Here is a 13,714-nt window from a genome sequence, read left to right on the forward strand (position 1 = left end):
ATCCAGGTAACTTATGGTACCCAGTGGAATGTGAGCTCATGAGAAAATAACCACACAGCTAAGGAGCAAAACAGCTATAAGATAAATCAAAGGGAATAAACTGAACTGCTCATATCAGAAGAAGCAGAATGAACGGATTAGCCACGACGAAAATTTCAAATAAGCATCATAAATATCTTCAAACTTCAAAGAGATAGGCTATTGGTAATAAGTAATGGAATAAGCAGTTATCTTAAAAAAGCTAATTGGAGAGGCAGGGAGCTGGGCTGGGATGGTGGCAGCAGTGGTGACCAGGGCCGGAGCAGGAGCTGGGACAGCCCAGGAGAAGTGGTTTCCACTGATGCTGCTGAACTTCATCTACAACCCGAGCTTCGGGCCGCGCAAGGGAGAGGACCTTTTAGTCCATCAAAACCTGAAAAACCTTTACATACACAGAACAGACCGGTCCTCAGTGAAGCAGAAGAAAATTTCTGGATGGTCATGTTTATTAAACTTTGTAAGGTGTTTGGAACTCTGTAATTGAAAAGAAAGATGGAAAACAAGTTGTAGAATACCAAGAGGAGGAGTTGCTGGACGAGTTTCATAGCTCAGTGCTCCAACAGTCCTACAGCACGTTCAAGCTTTTTAATGGCACGTTTCTGAGAGCCACGGAAGCTCGTGGTGTCAAGCTCCTAAAACAAGGATGAGGGAAAGTCTTCCGTCGGTATTTGCAAGTGTCGCGATCTACTTGACATTTTTTGGTGCAATCAGCTTCCTCTCATTGGATAAAATGACTTACTTGAAAACCCAGTCCTTTATTAACAGAATAGAAGAAAGTCTGAGTATAGCCAAGTACACAGCTTTTCCCTATAACGATCAACTCACCTGGAGTGGATTAGAAAAAGACAACGTGAGAATTTTATACATGTACCTCACCATATCCCTACTTCCAAGGCATGGTGAACCTGAGCTGGCGGGAAGGGATTCTCCAATTAGGGCAGAAATGCTGGGAATTTTATCAGATTCTTGAATCTTATCGATCCAGAAAAATGCAGATTCCTCCAAATTTTGTAAATACAGACCACACTTTTGAAGCACCGCATTGAACTGTTTATAAGGCCAAGAGTGCAGCTGTGTGCTTTATGACTGATGCCTCCATACAGCCTATGCTGGAATTTTGCCAAAGCCTGGACAGCATTGTTGGGCTCCAGCTCACAGTGCTGGCATCTGACATTTGTGAGCAATTTAACATCAACGAAAGAATATCTGGGTCTGAGAAAGAAGCCCAGTTTTTGTACTTCAACCATGTGAATTTAGCAGAAGGAAAGTACAATTCATACAAGGAAAAACACCCAGTGTGTCACTTAATGTCTGTTCATCTGGATTAAATGAAGATTCTAGGTGATAGCAACAGTGATTTCACTAGAGGGGATGAAGATAAAGAAATCACCGTGAAAGCCATGAGTGTTATTGAGTGGTTGGGAAAAATTCTGGTCAGCAGGAGGTGTATTTTATTCTGAATAAAAAATGCAAGCCTAATTGAAGTAAATGAAGAGGTCAAGAAACTTTGTCCAAAGCAGTTCAATAATATATTCTTCTTGGATTGACTGATAATGGCTTGCTGAAACATCCTGTAAAAAACAACTCTGCAAGCATTTTGTTTACCATTGGAGATTATTGGTCATATTATTGACTGGACTTTAATGACAATAGTAAAGCAATATTTGCTTTGAATAATCAAATTTCTACTCAGTCTGATGATCCCCTGAGGCTTTTAGATTTTAAATATTTATGTGGAATAAATCAAGGTAGTCAGCTACATCGCTATCATTTCATTCTTTGGACATTATGTGAATATTTTACTGAAAAGTAAGACTAATAAACTGTTAAAATTTTGCAAAATTAAAAAAAAATTGGAAATATAGGGTTCAATAGGAAAATGCATACCAAGAAGGAATTAATGAATTAAGAAGATCAGACTGAGAAACTCCACCAAAAGATACCAAGAAGGGACTAGGAGGGGAAACATTAAAAAAGTATGTGTGTGTGTGTGTGTGTGCGTGTATGGGGAGAGAGAGAGACAGATAGAATTATAGGTTATAATGCTGAATTATTGAATTATGCAACATAGTCATTTTGAAAATTGGCATCTCAAATGCAGAGAAAAAGAAAGAGGGGAAGTTACTACAACCAGAAAAAGATGTCAGCAAGAAAAGAAAAACTATAAACCAATGTCCCTTATGATGAAAATATTAGATATAGAGAGATGTAAAAATTTTTAACAGAATTTTGGCAAACTGAGTCAAACAATATATAAAAAGAATAATACATGATGTCCTAGTAGGATTTCTCCCAGGATTGCAAGATTTGTTTAACATTCAAAATTAGTCAGTGTAATTCACCATATTAACAGCCTAAAATAAAAAACTATATTAACATCTCAATAGAGGCAGAAAATGCATTTGACAAAAATCCAAGATCCAAAATCCAACATCAAATGTACCCTGAAACATATTCAAGAATGTTCATAGCCACAATATTTGTAATAGTTCCAAACTGGTAACAACCCAAGCGTCCAACTGCAGTAAAATGGATAAAAAAAAATCTTGGTATATTTATACAATGAAATATTTATAGCACTGAAAACGAGTGAATCATAGGTAATGCAGAAACACTGCCTACACATTCTTCTGATGTAATGTTGATCAAGAAAAGTCAGATTTAAATATAAATATGTTAATATAAAATTTCAAAACAGATAAAATTAAACTATAGTGTTCAGGGATTTGTACCTAGGTGACAAAACCATAAAGAAAAGAAAGGAAGTGATTATCATACAAATCATGGTAACGCTTACCTTTGGACGGGGGTTGGGAGTATTGTGATTGGGAACAAGCACTAAATAGGCTTCTAGGACATTGGATGTGGTCTGTTTCTTTGAGTGGTAGTTACACAAGTATAAACATTATAATAATTCATTAAGTTGTACATCTATGTTTTATGTATTTTCTGAGTGGGTGTAGTATTTCATAATAAAAAAGTAGGGAGGAAAAACAAGGAAAAAGAAAGACGTCCTAGGCAAACTTATCAACCAAAAGAACATTGTATTAGCAGTTTTAATATTAGATAAGATAGAAATTAATCGGAAAAACTTCACAAGAGACAAAAAGATGGCAAAAGGAAAGATAATCAAGAAAATCTAATAATGAGTATCTCTTCCTTACAACATAACCTCAAAAGATATAAAGCAATTACTGATAAAACCACAGAGAGAAATAGGTAGGTCAACAATTGGAAACAGATTTTATCATACAGTTTCAGAAATAAATAGATCCACCAGGAACTAGACAAAAAGGTAAATAAAAATAGAGAAAATAAAAATAACACAATTAATAAGCTGGGGTTAATAAATGCATATAGAATTTCACACCTGATAAACAGGGAATACACACTGAAACACATGGAAGTTACAAAACTTAATCGTATACAAGGCCTCAGGGAAGCGTTGATAGACTCCCAAGAATCAGCATCATTCTGACAATTGTTTTCAGAGCCCAATGTAATCAAATGAGACATGAATTTTAAATGGATTTAAATGTAACTATGGATATGTATCTAGAAGTTTTAAAAATACTACTAAATCACACTTAAATATAAAATCACAAAAGGGATCATAAAAGAAAGGAACAATATAAACACTCCATGTCCAAACTGGCAGAATACAGGTAAAACAGTCCTGTTGGAAAATGTAAAACTTTAAATACTTTTAACAGAAAATAAGACAGAAAATATAAACAAAACTAAACCCAAAGAAAGAGAGGGAATAAAAAGGTTAAGAACAAAGAATACAGTAAACAAAATTAACCAAATCAAAAGTTAGTTTTTGTCAGTATGGTGGTTACTGTCAGGGTCTTCGGAGAGAACAGTACCTGGAAGAGAGCAGGAGGGGGTCTGGGGTCCCGGTGATGCTCATTCGTGATCAGGTGCAGAGTGCGTGGCGGTGTCCATGAAAGGTCATGAGCCGTACGATGACTTAGGCTATGTGCACTTTTCTATATGTATATCATGCTTCAAAAAGAAACACAATAGCTGGTTCTTTGAAAAAAATTAATAAACTAGAGAAACATCTGGCATGAATCATAAAGAAAAACAGAAAAGAGATAAATGAATATAATTCATAATAAAAAAGGGGAAGTAACTCAACATAAATATAACAAAAGGGAATATTATGTTCAATTCTCTGTCTACAATAAAACAAAAAAAGAAACTGAAATGTTCCTGAGATCGCTCCACTGGCCCTATTTCCCATAACAAAAAAGCGCCAGGTTTAGATTGTTTTAGGAGGGTTCCAGCAGTCTTTCAGAGTATCCATGATCCCTATCATCTAAGTTTGTTCCAGAAAATCAAAAAAGGGGAAAGATCAAATATCATCTTCTTAGTGGTCTTTCCTGTCTACCCTAAATAAAACTGAAATCCACTCACCTTCCTCTTCCCTATTTCACTTTTCTCTTTGGCATTTACTACCATCCATCATACTATATACTTTACTTACTTATCTTGATTATTTTCTGTCTGCTCTTACTGGAACATAAATTCCATGACAAAAGGATTTTTGTTTTCCAGCATCTGGAACAGTATTTGTCACATAAAGATACTCTGAAATATCTTCAAAATATTTACCCAATGAGTAAAATATCCTCAACTAACTTTTGAAGCAGGTAAATTCTTTAATTCCAAAACTGGATGAGAATGAAATGTAGAAAAGAAAAGCATGGGTTCATGTCATCTTTGCTAATGAGAGCAAAAATCCTAAATAAAATATTAATTAGCTGAAACTAATCATGCAGGAATGCAAGACTGGTTTAAGGTAAGAATGTTTAAAGGTGTAATTCTCAGCAATAATAGTCTAGGGATGAAAAAAATCACATGAATTGAAAAAGAAAATCCTTGGTAACTTTCAACATCAATTTAACATAGAAATTTTCTTAAAATAAAAAAAAAAAAATAGAAGGAAACTGCTAACTTAATAAAGGCTATCTCCCCAAAACCTACAATGGTCACATGACTAAAAAATCTTTATAATTGATGCGATATTGTAAACTGACTATACATCAATTAAAATAATAATAATAAAAAAATCTTTATATGCTTTCCCATTTAGCTCTGGAAAAAAGCAAAGATGGCTAGTATGACTTTTTCTGTTCAACAGAGTACTGAAAGCCCTTGCCAACATAATAGGAAAAATAAGTAGTACAAAAATTAGAGGAAAAGGCAAAACTGTCTTTATTTGCAGATACATTTATCTATATAGGATATCCCATCAGAATCCCACAATTAATAGAAATAATAAGATTGCTGGATAAAAGATAAATTTCAAAAAAACATATCTGCCCACCAATAATATCCAACTAGACAATATAATAGAAAAGGTAGCCTTTCCATTATAAAACTATGTGAACACTAAAGTAATTAGGAAATAACCTAATGAATGCACAAAACCATTACTGAGAAAAATTTAAACATTTAAATTTAATAAAAAATTAAAATCTTTATAGTGGAATACTTAAAACAAAATAAAAGATACTTACTAAGCTCATAGATAAAGACAATCTAGCATTTGCAAAGTATAGGAATGATTCCCAAATTCACGTCTCTAATCTGGACCTCTGCCGTGAACTCTAGGCTCAAATATCCAGTTATGTGTTTGACATAACCCTTTGCATGACTAAAGTCATCTTCAATTTAAAATGAACAGGGGGGAGGGTGGTAGAGCGCATGCATGAGATCCTGGGTTCAGTCCCCGGTACCTCCATTAACCAAAATAATAAAATAAAATAAAATGAACAAAATGAAGCAACTGAATTCTCCTATCTACAGATTGCTCTTTTATTGTCTTCACCTTGTCAGTAACCAGCAACTCTTATCTCTCAGGTTGTTTAAGGCAAACATTTAGGGCCAAATTTAACCTCCTCTTTCTCTCATTATCACATCTAGTCCATCGACAACTCCTTTTGACTCTATCTTCAAAATATTTCCCAAATCTCCACACTGTACACCTCTGTTGCCATTGCCCTGGTCTAAGTTTCCATCACTCATCACTCTTTCCTGAATTGCTGCAGTGGCCTTCCACATGGTCCCCTCATTTCCGTGTTTTTACTTCTGGCCATCCCCTCTCAAGCTGTTTCCCATAGTGAAATGAATGTTGGGTAATGTCACTCTTCTGCTCACACCTTCCAAGAGCAACCCGTCTCACTCAAGGTACAAGCACAGCTTTTACAACAGTCTGTCACATGTAGCCATTATCTTTCCACACCACTCAGTTTCCCTGACCGCATCTCCCACTACCCACAGCCTTGCTCCCTTCCCTCCAGCACACTGGCCTCCTGGCTAGTCCTTAAACATACCACGAGAACTCCAGCAGTAGCTTCTGCATTTGCTTGTTTCCACTGCCTGGACCACTCTTCCCACAGATCTTTGCAGGCCTCTCTCCATTACTTTCAAGATTTTTAAAGGATACTTTTTCAGAGGTACCTTCCCTGACCATCCCTCAGAAGATTTTCTCAAACATACTGGTGAGAATGTGAATGGCACCTCCCCAGTGGAGGACAGTTTGACAATATACAGCAAAATTAAAACTGTATAAACTCCTTGACCCTCCAATTTCATTGCTAGGAATACATCTTAACATATGTTTGCACACGTACAAGATGACTTATTTACAAAGTTGCTCACTGTAGCACTGTTTGAGGTAACCCAGACTGCAGTCAGCACAGGTGCTATCAATAGATGTCTAGGTAATAATAGAGTATTTGTGCTGTTGAAAGAAAACAAAATGGATTCCAAGGTATATTTTGTGGGAAAAAAAAGCAAGAAGCAGACAATGTAGAAATACCATTCCTGTAGAAAACTGGTAACAGGGGTGGGACCTTGGGAGGCTGGAGGACTCGGGTAGGAAGGAGGCAGTCCTTTCTCTCAAAATGCTTTGGTATTTCTTGCATTTTGAACTGTCTGCACATATTTTCTATTCAAAAGATTAAATTTTAAAAATGTAAAGCTCTGAAATCACATTTATGGTTTTGAAACTTGAGAAAGCTGGTCATTGCTCAACACTGTGAACACACTAAGTACCACTGAATTGTACATGTTAAGATGGTTAGTTGTATGTTATGTGAATTTAACCTCCAGAAACCCATAAATAAAAATATAGGTAGATGTAACAATACTAAAATTCAGAACTTCCATTCAAATAAAGGAGATAGTAACAAAACTGTCAGAGAGATAATAGATTGGGAGAAGACAGTCCCAATGTCTAAAACTGACTAGGGAGTAAGTTCTAGAACATACAAAAGAATGCCTACAAGACAGCCAGAAAAGGGGCAAGAAAACAGAGATCAGGACTGACATTTTATGAAAGGGAGAAAACTGCGTGGATGATTGCATTTTCTAAGATGGCTGCAATGAGGTCTTCCATCCACATGCTATTCTTAAAATGTGATACTGAAATTCCTCCCATTGAGAGGTGGGCTCCTCTTGAACCTGAGCAGGCCTGTGACTGCAGCAGAAGTGACAGTATATGACTTCTGAGGGCGCTAGGTCATAAAAGACCAGCCTCTGCCTGGTCCTCTTGGAGTGTTAGCTCTTAGAACCTCGTATGTGAAGCCAAAAACCCCAGAGAGGCCAAGTGTAGGTGTTTCAGCCAACAGCCCGGTGGGAATGAGGAAGCCTTTACAATGACTCCACCCTCAGCCACCATGACTGCAATGGCCATGAGTCCCTGAGTGAGAACTGCCTTGCTGAGCTCAGCCCACCCCAGAACCATGATAGATGGTAGTTAAATCTGTTGGGATGAAGCAAAAGGAACTTCATTTGTATACGTTAATCCCAAGGGCCTTTTAGTCATCTGAGGTGTCCAGTGTCTGCAGTACGGAAGAGAGGTCTGGGCTGGAGATACAAATTTGGGGGTCAACAGAGAGCGGCTGGTAATGAAATCTGTGCAACTTAAGTTACTTAACCATTTAATACGAGGGTTGATTACAATAGCCAAGACATGAAAACATCCCAAATGTCCATCAACAGAAGCCTGGACAAAGAAGATGTGGTATATGTATATATACACAATGGAATACTACTCAGCCATAAGAACAAACAAAATAATGCCATTTGCAGCAACATGGATGGACCTGGAGATCATCATTCTAAGGGAAGTGGGCCGGAAAGAGAAAGAAAAACGCCGTATAACATGTGGAATCTAAAAAAACGGGGATACAAATGACCTAATTATTTATAACTTAAGATGATTTATTTCTTGAATATAAATAAGCATATTTGACTGTCTTTTATGATTAGATTACTGTGTTCTGTTGCTTCTTATTTTGTGGCTGGCTTTATTCCTTTGACAACTATGTAAGTTTAAAAGCTAAAGCTCTAAACTGTTCTTAGAAACACTGAACAGTACATATATGTAAATTTAAAAAATACGTTCAGTATATTGTATATATGTATTTACATGCAATATATTGTACATGTGCAGTCAAATTGTAATAGTTCTACCTAATAAAACTGAAAACTGAAAAATAAAATAAAAAAATACAATACAATAAAACGAGGGCTGAGTCTAGCGCTGACCCCAAGGCCAAAGCCCCTTCTGGAATGCTGTGCTGCTTCTCCTTATCTCCTTGGCCATTCTGGAAGACAGTTGGCCCTCTGCATACGTGGGTTCTGTATCCACATATTCTACCAACCATGGTTCAAAAATATTAAATAATCAAAAATCCAGCAAGTTCCAAAAAGCAAAATTTGACTTTGTCACATGCCATCAACTATTTCCATTGTATTTACAACTATTTACATAGCATTTACATTGTATTAGGGATGATTTAAAGTATATGGGAAGGTTCTATGCAAACACTACATCATTTTATTTAAGGAATATGAGCAACTGCAGATTTTGGTATCTGCGGGGGTCCTGCAACCAACCCCCTGCGGATACTGAGGTGCCATTACGCTGCCACACAGCAGGAGTGGTGAAAGGATCAGACTCTGAAGCCCAGATGGCCTGGACTGTATGCCAGTTCCACATCCCCTTCACGGAGTTGTTGAGAGAATTAAACAAATTAATATATGAAAGAGTGCCTTGTACACATAACATACTCATGAAATGCACATTACTAATCAACCAAGGATGGCTTCCTTCTGCCCAACGCCAGCTGATCCAACATGTCAAGCTCATACAATGGATGTGTTCTTCAATCAAAAACTTACCTGGTCACAGGGGAGGGTGTAGCTCAGTGGTAGGGTGTATGCTTAGCATACGCAAAGTCCTAGGTTCAATCTCAGAACCCCCATCAAAAAACAAACAAAAACCAAAACAAAACCTCGCCCAAACAAACAAAACACTTACCTGGTCAGATAGGGCCTATTTATGTCCTCTTGGCACCCCAACAAAACACTGTGAAATTCACTATTTTATGTATCAAACCCAAAGGTTACAAAATGTGAACAAAATAATGTGCTCAGCTATTTTTTCGATATTCCATCAACTCCTTTTAAAAACCCACACAATAGTGAGTCACAAAACGTGTAACAAGTTATTTTAATCATCTTTCTTTTAAGGATCATTTCTGTTTTGCTCATCTCAATCTCAGATCCTCCTTCCTATTTGACCATCTTCCTTGTAGCCAAGACCTACTTTTAAAATATCTTGGGATTTATTTTAATATCCATAATTACAGAAGAAAGGCGATCACAAGTTTCTATAAAATAGCAACACTTCAACTATAAAAACAGAAACCCCAAACATCTTCCCCCTGGAGACAGTACAGGTAGGAGACATGCCCTACCCGGCAGAAGGTCCTTGAAACCTCCAAATTCTGAATATTCAAAATGATGAGTACATCTGGAGACAAAGCAGCATCCTATTACATTCATGAGGAACGAACCGGGCATGCAAGTAATATGACAGAACCTGAGCCTCTGAAGAGTTTGCAATCTGGATAGAGAGGAGACAAACAACATACACTGATGAGATGGATAAACAAAATTAGGCACAGAAGCCAATAAACATCAAAACAAATGTATATAAAATTGGTAAAAAGAAAATAATTACCTGCATGGTGGGATTATGGGTGATTTTCATTTTTTCTACATTGCCTAAAATTTTTGTTAACATGAATAGATTCTACTTTTGGGGGGAAAAACGTTGATTTAGTCCAAATGTGCTCAAGATAAGTCGTGGTTCAGGGCATGGGCTCTGGAGTTTGGACATCAGCTCTTTCATTTCATGAGCTGGCCAGGTGACCATGAGCAAGTTACCTAACCTCTCCACATCCCACACTCCGACCTGATGAAGAAAACCCAAAGATAATAGTGTCGTCTTCTTAGAAAATGAAACTGTAACCGTAAAGGCCTTTGCATAGCTCGGCACACAGTAAATGCTGTAAAAACACTGCTATTATTCCATGAGCTGCTAGGTAAGGTTTAGTAAACAGCAGTGCCTAAGAGAACGTTAAGGAGATGGGTTGAACTTGAGTAAGAATTTTAAATGCGAGAAAAGATATTTGTAACAGGGTAGTAACCTGAGAACCAAAGAGACCGAACGTGACAGAGCTCAGCCCCCTGGAACAAGCAAATAGTGACACGGGAACCAAATGGAGCATCAAGACTGACATGAATGCAAAAAGTTTATTTTAAAAATAGCAACTCCTAATTGACTCCAGCAAAGGTAATACGCCACACGCAAACCGTCTGGCTCTTGGTCTTTACCCACCCCTTTGTTTTCCACAAAAAGAAGAGACTCAAAGAAGATTCCTTCTGAATGTGTATCATCATTTATTGTAGTTTGCGTTAGGAATTGAACAGAGGACACTGTCTGTGGAGGGGGAAAAAAGGAAAAGAAAAAAGAAATGTTTCTGTAGACTCAATTTCTTCAAAACACTTTATGGTTTCAAATCCTTTTTTACCCCAAAGGAAATTCAAGAATTCAAGTATGGTAAGGAGGGAGCAGTAATACAAAAAGTCTTGTGTTTATGTGCGTGTGCGTGGGTGGGTGTGTTTGTCTCTGTGTGTGTGTTTTACAAGCAGACGTACTTCCACATTTCTTGCACCCCTTTTTTGCTTTGGTAAGGCCAGCCCCAAAGGACACATCATACAAATGACCCCTGCCTCGAACTCACAGACTTAAGAGTTGAGGAATTTATTTACCCTCGTAGGATAACTGTAAAGGTTTCAAACTATCACATAGCATTAAAAACACCATTTCCCCCTGGAAACCATAAGTCACGAAATTCTGATGTATTTAAACGCTTCCTTTGCTGCAGCTGTTTCTTAAGATTCCTAACAGTGGGCTTATTAAAAGGACCAGAGCAACAGGATCCTCTTCATTTTGTTTAGAATTAAAAAATTTTAAAGGGACATTTCAAAAGAAAAAAAAATAAAAACTGAAATTCAAATTCTGAAAATATCTTGCCTTTTTTATTAATCATGTCATCTAACACCAATTAAAAAAACAAATATGTGAATATGATATAAAAATACGATCCCAGGGTTAACACTTTGTTGCAGGCACAGTTATCTCACAGAATATATGTTTGGAGGGCCAGGGAAAGGAATTTATTTTTGTTTTGCTTCTCTTAAAAAAAATCCACAGCAGTGCAAGTAGGATCAGGAAGGGGCAGGGGGGCGAGGGGAGATTCTTTAGCAGCAAAATGTCCAAGGTTCTCTAATCACAATCAAAATCAACGGATATTGGGTTTAGGGGGGAAAAAAAAGATGAAGGAGATGCTGCCCAGACCCATTTGTCATCAATCACTAAAAGACTTCGCTGTAAAAGCCCCGCATTGTGACATATGAAGGACACGCTCTGTGACACAAGCAATCATAAAATGTGTCCCTCAAGCTTGTGACCATGTTTGTCACTTAAATATATATACAGCAATTGGGCTCCTCTTCCTACTCATGTCCTTTCACATCTCCACCGTTCGGTCACTCTGGGTGGGCTCTGGGTGTATTTTGCCACTTCTGGGCCTCCAACACTTGAACAGCATTTGCACCTCTGATGCTGCTGCTTCTGCTTGCTCTCCGGCCTTGGCTGCTTCCAGCAGAGGGTGGGCAAGGGGGACGGTTTAATGATCACTGTTCTGTTTCTCTCTCATCCAGGCGTGAATCTGTTCTTTCAGTTCTGGCACTGAGAAAAGAAAAGAAAAGGATTAATGTCCCAGATGGGAGGGCTCTTCCTGAGAGGTGCTGCTGGTAGTTCTGCATAAATGGAAAGAAAGGGCCATTCATTCCCTCACTGAACTGAAGACTGAAGAAGAAACAGGACATGAAAAGTAAGGACTGGAATTCTACAGTAAAACAGAGCAAAGAATGTTTTGTGTCTTTTCCACTAAGTATCAAAAACTATGTAGTGTCCAGATTTGATACATTTCCCCCTTTTGACTACTCCCTGATACATGATTTTGGCTCCCCTGCTTGGTGCAGGCGTAGGACCCACAGTGCCCTCCTCTACCTGGTTCCAGCATGCTCTCGGTCAGCGTCTGTCGGTTGAAGGGGTCCGTGGGGGAGTTCAGCAAGTGCCGCAGGATGATGGAGCGGTCCATGATGGTGCCAGAGGGCAGCCGCACGGGGTCAGTCATCAGGGTGTCCATCAGAGGGTCTACAGAGACAAAGTAGGCAAACTAATCTAACAATAGGGCCTACAACTGAAAAAGAAAACAAAACAAAGCCCCTCCTATTGGTGAAAAATATAACCACAGGAACAGCAACCAAATGGCCCCTACCAGGCCCCTGAGCTTAGAAGGAAATCAGCGTTAGATAAAGACATATACATCGCCTTTTGTAGAGGGGACAGTCCCCTTCTTTCAGCTACTGCTGGGAGGAAAGAACAGAGGAAAAAGACCGCGGGACAGACACAGTGGTGGGCCCTGCTGGGCTCTGTGGCGCACGTGGCAGGCTAGAATCAATCCTTCCTCCTAGGCCTTCTCAGAATTCTTTGAAGATGTGAATCCCCACTTGCAAAGGCAAGGCTGACCTTAGAATCTTCAGGGTTGTTACCTGGTTTGAAATCAGGCTAGGACTTTTTTTTTCCCCTTGCAATTTGCAATATGAACTAAAAGTAGGCAAATGTAATTTCAATTCAGACCAAGGTCTCAAAAAGCAACTACAGCACAGAATGCCCTCTTCTAATGTTACCTGTTTCAAGTTAACTCAAATCAAAAAAATTCAGCATGAAAAAGTGGGCCTACTCGCCTCTGAACTCATCTGGGGCGTCACTGTAGTCGATTTCTGCACGTGCATTCTTGGCCACTATCTCCTCCACCTTCTCGGCCAGGAGTTTAAACTTCTCTATCGCTATTGTGGATTTGATCCCTGCCTTCCGCATCTTTGAAATTACTTCTTCAAACAGCTCTTTGCTGTAGGATCTCTGCAAATGAGGGAAGACAATGTGAGACATAAATATATTTTCAGTGGAAAAAAGCAAGCTGCAGAAAATACCCAAAGTATGATCTGTTTTTCTAAAAAAAAGAAAAAAAAAAGCCCTAAAATTATGATGTGTGTATGTATATACAGAAATACTCTGACATGGCTATAAATACGTAAAGACTAGAATAACACACACCAAACCGTACAAGGTCATTACCTCTGGAAAGGGCTTCAGGACTGAGGCAAATGAGGGGAATCTTTAAATTTCTGAATTCTTTTTACAGTAAACATGCATTTCTCTTAAAATTTATATATT

At 38.2% G+C, this 13,714-nt stretch overlaps 1 protein-coding gene and 1 pseudogene across 2 annotated transcripts in view; one reads left to right on the forward strand and one right to left on the reverse strand.

Annotated features, from left to right (window-relative positions):
* Positions 1-271: 271 nt before the first annotated feature.
* Positions 272-1,622, forward strand: LOC105107094 (vacuolar fusion protein CCZ1 homolog; annotated as a pseudogene).
* Positions 1,623-11,420: 9,798 nt separating this feature from the next.
* UBE4B (ubiquitination factor E4B) overlaps positions 11,421-13,714 on the reverse strand; it is a 108,505-nt gene continuing 106,211 nt past the window's right edge. For both annotated transcript variants that reach the window (XM_011000811.3, XM_011000812.3), the window contains 3 exons: positions 13,225-13,399; positions 12,485-12,631; positions 11,421-12,160 (listed from right to left, as the gene is read on the reverse strand). In XM_011000811.3, the coding sequence (XP_010999113.2) occupies positions 12,099-12,160; positions 12,485-12,631; positions 13,225-13,399 (384 nt within the window). In that variant the 3' untranslated portion in view covers positions 11,421-12,098. The remainder of the gene's footprint in view (positions 12,161-12,484; positions 12,632-13,224; positions 13,400-13,714) is intronic.

This window comes from Camelus dromedarius, chromosome 14 (assembly GCF_036321535.1).
Source record: "Camelus dromedarius isolate mCamDro1 chromosome 14, mCamDro1.pat, whole genome shotgun sequence".
NCBI classification, from domain to species: domain Eukaryota; kingdom Metazoa; phylum Chordata; class Mammalia; order Artiodactyla; family Camelidae; genus Camelus; species Camelus dromedarius.